This window comes from Pimephales promelas, chromosome 3 (genome assembly GCF_988280905.1).
Source record: "Pimephales promelas chromosome 3, fPimPro1.hap1.1, whole genome shotgun sequence".
NCBI lineage: Eukaryota > Metazoa > Chordata > Actinopteri > Cypriniformes > Leuciscidae > Pimephales > Pimephales promelas.
Genome location: NC_142771.1, coordinates 24,315,001 through 24,328,520, shown reverse-complemented (window position 1 = coordinate 24,328,520; position 13,520 = coordinate 24,315,001). Strand labels below are relative to the sequence as shown.

The window sequence follows — 13,520 nt, the reverse complement described above, 5'->3', positions numbered from 1 at the left end:
TGTAACAGGTAATGTGACAGTAGCAAAAACACATGAAAACAAAAGAAAAACTATACTGATTAATTGAGAAGGATTGCATATGAACTGTAAAACAATCAAAAATGTTGCAAGGCAATAAAATCATCTAAAATAAGTAAATAATGCTACTTTGCTTTCTGCTAAAAACGTGTCACTTATATCCCAGGTTTCCTGTTGTTTCACATGGAGAGAAAGACAAGAAGAAGCTTTGTGGGCTGCCATTGCAGAGATATCTTCACCAGAGGTGTGTTTTGCGTCTGTGCACTCAAAGATGCAGCAGATCCACACAAATCCCCACACAGTGGAACATATGGCTCATATATCTGCATTACAGAGTTCATTTTGTCATCTTTTCTTTTTCTTCTCTTACTGACCGCTGTCAATCCAGCATCCATTCAATGTTCCCTCCTTTATATTGGAACGAAGGTCAGCATCCAAGAGACAGAGCAGGCAAAAAATATATATAAACAGAGAAAGAAAAGAAGAGGACCATAGAGAAAACAAACTGAACTGATTCAAATACTGCATTCAAATAATAGGAATAACAGTAATCAGAAAATGATTTATAATGAGGGAGGGTGATGCGAATGATGGTGATGCTGAGGATGAAAAGGTCCAGCGAATTCTTGCCCTTAGTAGGGAAACTTTGAGGTTCGCCACAGCCCCAGGGATTGTGAATATGCAGTGAGGAGTGCAGTTCAGCTTGATATGTCTTCATATTTATGAGGAAGTATCATAGGAAAGGATATATTTTAAAGGAAGTTCCTTCATGCACAAGTATACAAATTGGACAGGGTCCCGAAGAAGTGCAGAAGGTTGCAGGCCCTTAATAGGATGGCTACTTCTTATTTATTTATTTTTTTTGCCATGTGTCCAGACCACTGCTGTTTTCGATTCGTGGTACTTGGTGTTGAATATGTATAGAGTCAAAATACAAAAACCAACACATTAATTGTAGATCTCCATGCAACAGCACGATATCCTGTCCTCCCAAAATGTCAACTCAAAGCCGCCCGCGCAACTCCAATCCCCAATTCGAATCGCAATGTCCAAGTGCTTAGTACAAAAATAGCCTCTTTTTTTTTTGTTGTTGTTGTAATGATCAGTTCTCGGTCTCTCTGTTAAAGTTAATGGTTGTACATAGTAAAGTTTGAAGGGTTCATCGTCAGCTCCTCAGGGTCAGCGCTCATCATAATAGTTGATATCGCACAAGAATGGTTTAAGCATTTTTCTTTGTCCTAATATTAATAATGATGTGAATTATATTTTCAAATATTGAGTGACAACAAATGTTGCTGTAGGAAATACTCTGTATGTGAATAATTGTGTTATAATCATAATACTCATGGCCTAAATCACCAAAAACTCCTTCATCACAATCAAATCAGCCAAAACGATCCGATCCGTTAATTCTCTTCTGCAGAGCTTACTCGTGAGTTCAAATCAGTCGTTTTCAAATCTTCATAGCAGTTAAAGGGAATCGGGAGTTTAGATATATTCTACTTGCCTAATGGACATCTTTTCTTGCATGCACTTGAACTACTTGCATGTTGTCTGTGACCTATGACCTTTATCATTCCAAGCTTTGATATGAAGTGAATTTTTCAAGGCCTATAATGGTGTATCAAAGCTGATCTCAGCGACGACTAGCACTCAATGAATAAGCCAGCTGGATCACAGTCTCGTTTTTTTTTATACAACCAGCAATCAGGCAGGTACGAGTGGGGAAAGCCTAGAACTACAGTCATTCAACTACAGGGAAAGATTTCCTACAGGGTACTCCTCGCTGCCTATGGACCAGTGAGGAGTTTTATCCTAATTATATTAATATTCAGTGCTTCTTTTTATTTATTTTTCATCTTCAATAATAAGGCATAATCCGCTGAACGTTACAGCATATAATTGTTTTTAGTTGCCTGTCTGAAATATTGCCTGAAGTATACGTGATGAAGTTGTTTTAGTACTTAAAGCTCTAAATCCCTAAATAAATGTATCCCATTCCCTTTGAGGCACGACATATTAAAAAGAGTGGTGTGTACCCCCACCCTGTCCAGTCAATGGAGGAGCGGAGGTGTGAGTACTTAGCGTCGTTCTCATGATTATTAATACTACTGCGGTATGACGGTGCGCGAGGGTCTTTTTTGTTTATTTCGTTGCCTTTCCCTAAGATGTGCTACAGGATGGAGGGTATGGGGGATCGGCAGCGCCGCAGAGGGCCGGGGGACTCGTAGGGTTCGTAGGGTGAGTTGTTGATGGGGGTGATGGGCGTTAGGCGCAGGGGGGCCCCTGTCATCCCCGAAATATTATTCAGGCTGCGGGACTTCTCGTAGCCAGCAGCTACAAAATCCAGAGGGGATGAACGGTTAATGGGTAGATTACATACATCAGAGAAAGATGAATGAATGGAATCATTATGGAAGCAAAACATAGTTGGATTCATTCATGGCGAATGACGGGATTTTTATTTATTTTATAAAGTTCAAAAATCAGGGGAAAGGAAGAGAAGGAGAAAAAAATGGAAGGCAAAGAATGACAAAAGGAGATGGATGTAAATGACAGAAGCAGACAGACAGAAAGACAGACAGGGACAGACAGAGACAGAGACAAGGACAAAACAGGAAAATGAGAGTTATGAAATGTCATCAAGTCAAATTCTTTTGTTGTTGTTGTTGTTATGGCACAGCAGTAATAAAAAAACTCCCTTTAGTCGCAGCCACATACAATTTTCAGGGAGAGATAAGAGCAGATGTGTAAAAGAGCAGGTGGATGAAGCACCTGATGGCTGACTCAGACCAATAGTGAGGTAATGAGTGTAGCATCCAGGTGTTTGACCCAGTCTCAGACGGAACACTCTGCGGTCTGTTACTAGCACTGGAGTCCAACAGAGGAGTAGCAGAGGAGCTCCGTCTAGTCAAAGCAGACTCACTCAGCACTGTGGGCCAGGTGAAGCTTGTGCCTTTCAGACTAAATCTTGTTCCATTATTAGCAGCAAATTCGTCTTCCCTCTACACATAAGTGTATTTCTGTAGATTAAGAGTCACTTAAAACAGCTTCACGTGACCCAAAAGTGCCTGAAAGCTTTCCTTCCACATCCATTTCTGGCTTTGAACATTTTTTTCAGTCTTGCCAAACTTTCCTAAAGGGTTTGGATTTCATTCTTTTCTTAAGTCCAGTGTTGTTTTAATTTGGTTATATATTCTCTTTTTACGTCTCCGTAATCTTTGTAGGCTATAATCACTGACTTCCAGTTTTAAATAATGGCTTTGTTGCCATTGTCGCTTATCAATGATGTAATGTCCGCCCTATCTTCGGTTACTGCTTGCATAATTCATAGATTCCTCATTAGCGGCCATTTTAATGGGCCGTACCTTATAGTACGCATAGATATATACACTAGATGTCGCATTGGGGCTCTAAGCATGCGTCAAAACCGCCGCCATCTTGGAACAGGGGTCTTGTCATAGGAAGTAGCTAGGTAACGCCACCTGTACTTTGAATTCATGGATTTTCAGACTTTTGTGCTGCGTATGGATATTCACACGAAAAAAATCTAAACTAGGAAGAATGCTTTTGAAAAACATAATAATAAATAATAATAAAAATATAATAAATAAATAAATAAATAATAGAAAATCGCATTCATGACGATTTTTGGTGAATTTATTTCCGTTTGACCTTTGCCTACATTGACGCTTCTGCATTAAAGAGAAGGGACTCCCCTGTACCAGGATGGCGGCTCTATTGACGCATTCGTTCCAATTAACTGCTGTAGCCAAGGCGACATCTAGTGTATATATATATATATATATATATATATATATAAATATCAATGATACATACGCTATTGAGGGATCTATCCATGTATACATATTTATGATACAATATCTCCCACGCCACTGAATTGTGTCGTTCAGTCATCATGGTTCACGATTATTGATTGGCGAGTACAGAAAATCCGTTATCCGTTATATAGTATACCTTTATATTGCACTTTGTTTGTACTTCAGTAATGCTTTTTATCAAGTCTGATGACCAAGTCAATGGCAATGAAATAAAATACATGCGCTTCACTAAAAATATTTATCAATTACTTGCAAATACTGTGGGTTTGTTCAAATGTATTTTTAGTATGATTGTTTTAAACGTGTAAAACTGTGCAGCATTAACCCACCAAATCATTTAACAATTAGTCACATCTCAGTAACAGTCTAATATAGCATTACATGTCATGTTCTAATTCATTACGATGACATAAAATAGTGTGATCAAATGTACAGGTAATACAAAAACTGATCTATTAGCTTCACTGTAAAAAATAATCCTGTAAAAAAACTGTAAACTACTGGCAGCTGTGGTTGCCAGCATTATACCGTAAAAATAGTGTGTGTTACTGTTTTTTTAATTAACAGCTAAATACCGTATATTCATCTACAGTACAAAACTTTAATTTAACAGCTCTATGCTCGAACACAAAAACAGTAACACACCGTATAGTTACGGTATGATGCTGGCAACCACAGCTGCCAGTAGTTTACCGTTTTTTTACTGGATTATTTTTTACAGTGTTCTATTTATACATCTCTGGATGGTGAAAACTACATCTCCAATCATTCTATTCTCCTTCATAACATCATAAAGTTTCATCTTTGTTACTGTTTTGACAGTGCAAACATGCCTACAAAAATTTGTGTTAAATGTAATTTTTATGACACAATTGGTAACACTTTAGTTTAGGGTCCAATGCGCACTATTAACTATTTATTTAATTAAATTAACATGCATATTACTAGAATATTGGCTGTTTATTAGTATTTATAAAGGCCAATCTAATGACTTGTTCTACATCACCATATTCTACATCCCTTAATCTTTCAAATACCTAAATTTAACAACTATTTTACTGACTATTAATACACAGTAATTAGGAGTTCATGGAGGCAAAAGTTGTAGTTAATAGTGAACCCTTGGACCATTGGACCCTTATCTAAAGTGACCACACAATCTTGCAGGTCAAAACCGAGTACTAGATAGTGGATGATGCATCAGGATCACTTGAATCAGCTCTTTAAACTGCCAGGATTGTCGTTCGAAAAGAGTTCGAAAATCAGCTCTTTTACATTTTTTTGACCCCATTGACTTTCATTGTATGGGCAAAAAATATAACTTCAAAACACAGGTTGTGTTCACACTCGTAGTTCGGTTTGCTTGGTCCATTTGGTCCAGTCCCCCTCCCCAGCATGGTCCAGCATTTTGTCCTTTTCACAGTCACCTCTTGTGACATCATGACCTGCTTTTGGTTTGTTTACATGTCTTTGGTCCATCTAGTGTTTATGTTTAATTCGAATCGCTTGTTTGGTGCGCACCACCCAGATAGCAAACTGACATTGAATCAACGTGGAAATATGACATCGAAACAACGTTGATCTGACATTGTTTTGCTCATCGAATTAACGTTGAACCAACGTCAGATGCGTCATTCTTTCAAAACTAACGGAAGATCAACTTGAAATCAACGCATTGTTTCAACGTTACGAAAGCAAACCAATTTTCGATTTTCATTTAGCTTTGAAGAATGCCGCGTCTGACGTTGGTTCAACGTTAATTCGATGAGCAAAATCAACGTTGTTTCAATGTCATGAGAGACGTCGTTTCCACGTTGATTCAATGTCAGTTTGCTATCTGGGCAGGGTTCGCATGGTAGCGTTCACACATATTCAACTGAACCGCACTAACAGAGCAATCGTACCAGGGTTTGTTTTAATCGAACCAAACATGCCAAGTGTGAACGCACCCTTAATCTTCTTTTACTTTCCACAGAAGAAAGAAAATAATTATTTTGATTAGTTTTTCAATCCAGTGATAACTTATTGTTTGTTTCTATGCATTTGTTTGTTTCTATGCGTTTGTAGCGCTTTGGATAAGCACATTATAAAAAAATACTATTATTATTATTATTCAGGTCTGGAATGGCAACAAGTAAATGACAGAATTTCTCATTTTGGGGCAAACTAAAAACTTTTTTTCAAAACTGTCTGATTGTGTAAGGGACTCAATCTGGACTCACATATTGCTGTTTTTCAGCAAAAGCCATCACAAATTGATATGGAAGGAAGAGCTGGCCCATTACATAGTAGACAACACCCTCCTGACACAGGAGAACTTCCCACACGGACACAAACACAGTGAGTTAGAAGTCTTAACAGAACAAAACAAGAGACAAAAGCTCACAAGGAAGGAAAAACACGGGGTGTTAAGAAGGTCCTACTGTCATATAGTCGGCAATCCTATCTCCAGTCCCTTGTGTGATGTAGTTCTTTTAGGAAGTGTGTTTGTGTGTGTATGTGTGTGTGAGTCTGACTCAGAGGGCTGCTGGGACACTCTGGGTGCTGCACAGCCACTTGTCATTCAAAATCTACACCAAACCATTGCCTATAGGAACTGCAAAGGAAGGCAATGGCAGACAGATCTGGGTCATCATGTTCCTCACACCAGACCACTGGTGCAAGCCAGTAAGGGACTGTTTGCCACAGATGACTTGAGGGATTACACATAATTAACTATTTGGTTCTTTTATGCAACAGAGTCAGAAGTGTTCATTAGTTCATTCACATGGAGAAAAATAAATAATGTGTATGTGTGTAACAGTGTACAGATAAGAACACACATTTTATTCCTATCACTGGACTTGTCTTGTCCTCTCTATAAGCATTTGCTTTCTCTGAATGGGATTGATTAGGAGCAATATGGCTATGCAGTATGTGTCCAACAGTAATATTTTGCAATGTTTTCCCCTCTCTTTCTCTGAACTGCAATGTAAATGTGACAATTCATTTTTTGAAATTAATATTAGTGTTAATAAAATATTAGTTGTCCATTCCTTACATAGATGCTTTAGCCTACATTATATTGTGTTTGGACACAACGGCACTTTTGGATTCCAGTTCAAAGATTTCTACAACAACAGATCTAGATACCCAGAATGAAAGCAAAGCAAAGCAAAACTAAACTAAACTAAACTAAACTGAACTGAACTGAACAAAAAGAAGATAAAAAAAAAACAGATAAGATTATTGAAACAGATAAGAAGAAGAGAGGAGAGGAGAAGAAAAAAAAACTTACATTAACCACTATTATAACAAAAAAAATATTTAAGATATATTTATGAATTGAACTGTTAGGGTCATGGAAGTGCAAGTCTAATAATAATAAGTTTTATTTATTTTTTTTCTGTAAAAATTTTTTTTCTGTAAATTTTCTGTATTTACTTACAGTACAATGATTCCAGCATAATCATTGACCTGTTGATTCATCTCATAACATACCCACAGTAACACAACTCACACTCAGCCTTACGCATGCAACACAGAAGGGCTTTGGTGAGAGGGGATGAATGAAGAATTACAACAGTGTTGTGGACTTGTGTAATCCAAACTCGACAGACTCTGTGCTTCTGCATATCTTTAGCATTTGTGATAATCATCTGGCTTAATAATTCAATTTGACTGTTACTTTGAGTGCAGTATGCAAGGCTTTGTCAAACTTGTCAAAGAATGAGAATCAAGTTCTCAGAAGGCATGAAACGCAGAGTCGTTGACATGATAGCTTCTCAGCTTAGCATAGTGGATGGTGGCTAACAATCATGCTAATAAGCCCATAGAGATGATACGACTGCATTTGTATGGGCAAGCCCTTGATCTGACATGGAAGAAAGTCCCTCTCTGCTGTGTGCACGTACCTCATGTCAAACTTTAGTGACACTACGAGGACTGTACAAGTGGCCTGGGGGTGGGATGGAAGGCGAGTGTTAGTATGCAGCACAAATATTAACCGCAGGAATGTTTAGATATTGTACAGCAAGTTTAATATACTGTGTTGAACACTTTGGTCAAAGTCTGGTCAGTTGCAATGACTAGAACACTAAAGCAAGTGCATCATCATTTTAGCTATATGACATCACAATGGTCAAGTGAGGAAAGTTGGAGCTTTCTAATTGTTTTTTTACTAGTAGGAAATTCATATTTATGGTTATAACGTGGATGCACCATTATAGTCTATTATGCTGCTGCTGCAGTGTGTTTGAGTTCATAGACAGTATATTGTATTTCATCAGTGTCATTCTATCCAGGTTAATATTTGCAATATCCACCAGTGGATATTTTTGTTCTTCCTTTAAACACAAACACTGATAGTCACATACATGTCACATGGCATCTGCATGTATGATTTTAGACACGAAAAACATGTAGACACAGCTCAACATGACACAACAGTACACAGCACAACACGAAGTGACAGTACACAATCATTACACAACAAAGACACAAACACTGATCATTACAAAAGAATATTTAAAAGAGGAATATGTGATGTATGCTATGACTGCAGTGAGAGTGGGAATAGTTTACATTCATTTACTGCATATGCAGTACAAGGTTGGACAGAACTATAAAATTTTAACATTTAACACGATCAATAATAAACGTTTCACATAGAGCACATAGAGAAGTTCCCAGTAACAGTGTTTGACATGTCACTTCAGAACAGTATGTGAAATTATATCAATATAAATAATAAAATATTAAATTTTTTTTTTTAGAAACATAGTAACAAGACAGCAGGGAACACTGCGAAACAACAAACGCTGAAATAATATTCACAGCACATCCAGATAAAGTATGATAGTGTCATAAATGCAGTACACCATCAGTAATGGTGGAAGAATCACGCACAGCCATAAACAACACATCTGATTTGAACAGTTTGATTTGAAAGACAACATTTTTTTTTACTGCATTCATTACCCAACCTTTGATAACATCTTAACGAACATAAACCAGTCCCAATTCACCATTTTTTTATTCTCTACATTGGATGCTTTTAATTTTTTCTTTTTTAAATGTTTTTTCTTGAACCCATCGTGTTCAGGCTTCAGTAAAACTGAAGTAAAAGGCAGTGGATTTGCATTTTATTTACATTACTTGATGAATAATTTGTTATGATTCAAATAATCAATTATTTTTAATACAATTAATAAGAAATGCTGCAGAGACAGTTGAATCCAGCAGTCTGGCTCACTATCAAAAACGAACACTTCCAGTATCTAAAGCGACAGGCAGACAAATGTATGAAAGAAATTAACTATTTTTAATAGTCTTTATGCGGGATGTGTTGTAATAAAAAAACTCTTGTGACAGGTCCCTCGAGGGGCAGTGACCCGAACAAAATGAGAGCACTGACCCCTCTGGAAGCATTATTGGCCTGCAGGCCAGCAACCTCTCTGCCATATTTTGTCGCTCAATTTTTACTGCACTGCAGTCAAATTTTCACACCGATGCAACCTGGGACTTTGACAGTTGGCTGTAACGCCTGTGGAAACTGCTGATTGGCTACAAACTAGCTTGAAAAAGTAGTTGCAGTTAGAAATTGTGCCAATTTGGTTGTTGGGAATCATTCTGGACTGCCATTATGTGGTCATATTAATGAATTAATAATATAATACGATTCATTTCTGCAGTGTACACAGCAGCAAATATATGAATGGAAACTGATTACTGGCATATATTTAAAGACAGACTGAGAGAGAAAGCAGTTAGGGTTTTGCAGCGACTTTGAAAAATCATTTGAAAGGACATGGATCACTTTTGATACGCATAGTGATACATGATATGGTGAAATTGATAATGAATTGGACCATCTCATCAAGATATCGAGCCCTAGAGAGAGAACCCTCAGGTTCTTCGGTTACGGCAAAGATTCAGAAGAGAGGTTAAATGAGAGTACAGGGGAAAATCAATCAGTCTGCAGAGGGAGAGGAATGGGAGGGAGAGAGAGAGAGAGAGAGGTGGGGGGGAGGTGTGACTGCAGCCCTGCAGTGCAGTACTATTTCTATGCTTTAAGACAATGGTCAGAGAGGAAGATGACCAAAATGCCCTCAGTCAGTGTGCACGCATCCAGACTGCAGCTCTCTCTCACACATATAGCCGCACCACCAGAGTCTGTCAATGGCAGGGCCCAAGGGTATGTGACTCAAAGCTCTCAGTGTACTCCAAATATAAAACCACATCAAGAGAGCACTTTACATTGAATAAATGATTGATAAGGTTGGGGTGTGGGGGTGGGGGCAAGTGTATCTTGGGAGTAAGTGGGAGTCTGAAAGTTAAGGTTCTAACCAGTTTGCCAGGTTTTAGAAGGCCACATGTTTTAGCTTGGACCATCTTTAACCCCTTCATTTTATATTTCGCCGAGTCCCAGAATGCTCTCTTCCACTGTTTCCTTGGCAACAGTGGGCAGGAAGGAATGAGAGGGGAGAAGGTAGAAACAGAAACAGGCAGAAGTTCGAGTGGGGAGAAGACAGAAGAACGCATGATGTGGTGATTTAGGAGGAGACCGATGGAGTGGAATATGAAGGGATAGTTCACCCACAAATTAAAGTTCTTTCATCATTTACTCACCCTCATATGACTTTTTCTTCCAAGGACTGTGCTTAAATAGCCTAGATGTATTTATTTGTCCTCAAAGAGGAAATTGTGGAAACTGTTATTTTCCATTTAATAAAAGTGAAAGACCACAGCTGCTGTCAATGCATGATTTTCAGTGAAATAATACTTACATTTCAGTTTGTTCCTGACATAAAGCTACTCGTACAGTCTGACTTCAGAATACTTGGAAACTAAAACTGGAATACACTACACAACTTTTGCCTCGATTAGTAGTCTAAATGAGTCAACACTGAAAGTCAGAGTCAGTCTATAGATTTGACAGAGTTGACAGAAAATTGTGTTGTGAATGATGGGCACAGAATCATCAAACATGCTTGATATTTTGAGCTGGTATTAGAACATATTGTTTTCATCTTTCATGCTTCTCCTAGCGTGTGTTTCTGCATGAATTTGTCATGTTCGTAACGATTTGTAGTGTGTTATCCTCTGCCGTTTACTGTATGATGCCCATTTACAAAGTTGGCAAGGGAATGATGGCTAGTGTTTTAAAATATGTTCCGATTTTAAAAGTTGTGTAGTGTATTCCAGCCTGTAGTCATATCTTATGCTGCCTTTTTGTCCTTTAATTAAACTTGACAGCCCATTCACCAATTGTATGAGCTTATATTAAATATTACATTCTGATAAACATCTCCTTTTGTGTCCCAATGAATAAAGTCCATATTTTTCCGTATAGGACAAAAAAGGAGATGAAATTGAAATAACGGGTTGAAATAACGATGAGTAAATTAATTGTCATATTGGGGTGAACTATTGTAAAATACACACTGAAAAGTAATAGCACAAATATAAACCAAAAGAATAAATGCCTTCATACTTTCATACAACATAAACATATTCGCCTCCAAACAACCCATCTCTCTCTCTCACACACACACGTAAATATTATGGAATCGATAAAGAAAAAGTGAGAAAACATCCAAAAGAGAAACTTTTGACCTTTCCTGACCTGTGCTCTTCTGTATTCGTCAACAGAACTGAAAGCGTAATTGAAGAGGGACTGTGATCACAGTAAAACACACTATGTGGGCACAACTCAAGCCAGAGTGAGAGAGAAAAGAAGGGGAAAGAGAGAAAGGAGAAAGCATGATACAGTCTCAGATTAAAAACAAAAGCCTACTACTGTATATGTGGCCATTTCCCCCCAATTTAGGCTCTTAACATATATGTGTTTCCTTTCATAACAATTGCATCACAGCACTTGCAACACAGTGTCCAGTTAAAATGGCAACAGCCCAGGTATGTCATTACAGCCCTACGAGAACTTACCTGTGTCTGTGGGCATCAGTAATATGTGTTTGCTGAGATTTTAGTGTTTGTGTTGTGTTTTTTTTTCATCTTAGCTCATCATAAAATTCCCTCTTTAAATGTCCATGTATCTCTTTCAAGTCTATCAGACAGGTTTGTCTCTCCTCAGCTGATGTTTTGTGTATATGTGCGGCAGAATTGCGTCCCTGATCAGTTAGACTACAGGACTGTAGCACACATCCTAACAGCGTCAGTGTTTCAGCACAGCCCCTAGACAGCATTTGCAATCTTAAAATACTAGAATATTGGAGTTCAGTGTTTCTGGTCCATATAATGAAGGCTTTTCATCTGCTGGCTGTGATGAAACACTGGTCAGTGGACCCCAGAGTGGAGGGCAGTTCCAGGAGAGAGAAGAAACCAGCTTTATTAAAAAAAATAAAACAGAAAATGCAAATAAAACACAACCCTTCCAAGTGACCGTTCACCAAAACCCCTAAGGCATAAAAAGGCATTCCTCTTTGGGCTTCTTTCCGGTAGATATAATGTGGGATGGCAATTATACAGCCCTAAAAAGGCAAAACAGAATAACTACACCCACACTGGAACTGGGGGAAATGGCAACACTGAGTTTCCATTTTTTCTGAATCTGAACATTAAGCCAACCCTGTTTGTTCAGGGTGAAATCAAAGTTTAAGAAATGCGATTTTGGACAAAATGCAATGTGTAGTTACTGCGCTTTGCCTTGGAATGGCAGTATACTGTAGTGAGCACTGAAACCCTACAAAGACCTGAGGGGCACTATACTAAGGTGAAAGGTCACCGCTAGGGAGGAAAAGGAGGAGGAAGAAGTCACAGCAACACTGAATGGATTACAGTGCACACACACACACGACAACACACGAACAAGGGAAGACATGTGTAACAGTGTAGCAACAAGAGCTGACATACAAACGCATGACACGACACAACCTGAGGAAGGAGATAACACAACAACAGCTAGTCAGACAAGCGCACCTCAAAAACACACACATCAGAGAATACAATATCCCCAAACACACTCAAATTAGGCAGAAATCACACATATAACCACCTGTAATAACATATTTAACACATTTTCATTTCTTCAAATCAGTGGGTGTGTGAACTTGAGTGTGTCTTCAACTATACTGGCCTGAGGGTTAAAAGTGCAGCGTTGACTCGTGTCTGGTGCTCAGTTCAGTCAAGAGAAAAGAGTGTGAATGATGTACAAACAGGAGGAAGAAAAGGTCAAATAATTAATGGAAATAATTAATGATTGAAAAAAATAATTAGAATGACAAAAGTTTAAGAGAGTGAGAAAGACAGAGATGAGGGAGCTAGTGGTGTAATGACATCACTCATATGTTGTAACGCTTAGACTTTGAGGTATATATGTATATATGTTTGAGTCAGAGAGACACAGGAGATATTGATTCTAGCTTGTTACGAGTCAGCATCAGAAATTAACCAAGTCTCAGGGGAAAAATTCCACTGAAAGTTAAAGAAATGCCCCTGATATTTAAAAAGAAAGAAATAAAAGTACAATAGGGAATTTTTTTTTATTTTTCAAAAATGGAATATGATTCACTATATTGAATTCTATGTATATCTCGGGGTTAGTATAAAACATACAAATGGCAATTATTTAAAAATGGGCATTTATTGGGTTAAGACATCTTATGCACTACTCATTTCTTCATTTATATTTAATTTGACATATTTAATTTGATGTTTTAT

General features: G+C 37.9%; 1 protein-coding gene across 9 annotated transcripts in view; it reads right to left on the bottom strand.

The window, feature by feature from the left end:
• The window catches only part of kcnc3a (potassium voltage-gated channel, Shaw-related subfamily, member 3a), a 73,842-nt gene that overhangs the window by 8,036 nt on the left and 52,286 nt on the right, over positions 1–13,520 (bottom strand). For 4 of the 9 annotated variants that reach the window (XM_089128547.1, XM_089128550.1, XM_089128548.1 and 1 more), the window contains exons 5-6: positions 12,714–12,734; positions 393–2,355 (exon numbers count right to left, since the gene is read on the bottom strand). The exons of 2 other annotated variants lie outside the window; for them this stretch is intronic. In XM_089128547.1, the coding sequence (XP_088984673.1) occupies positions 2,192–2,355; positions 12,714–12,734 (185 nt within the window). In that variant the 3' untranslated portion in view covers positions 393–2,191. The remainder of the gene's footprint in view (positions 1–392; positions 2,356–12,713; positions 12,735–13,520) is intronic. 3 more of the 9 variants (XM_089128552.1, XM_089128553.1, XM_089128549.1) reach the window with 2 other exon arrangements.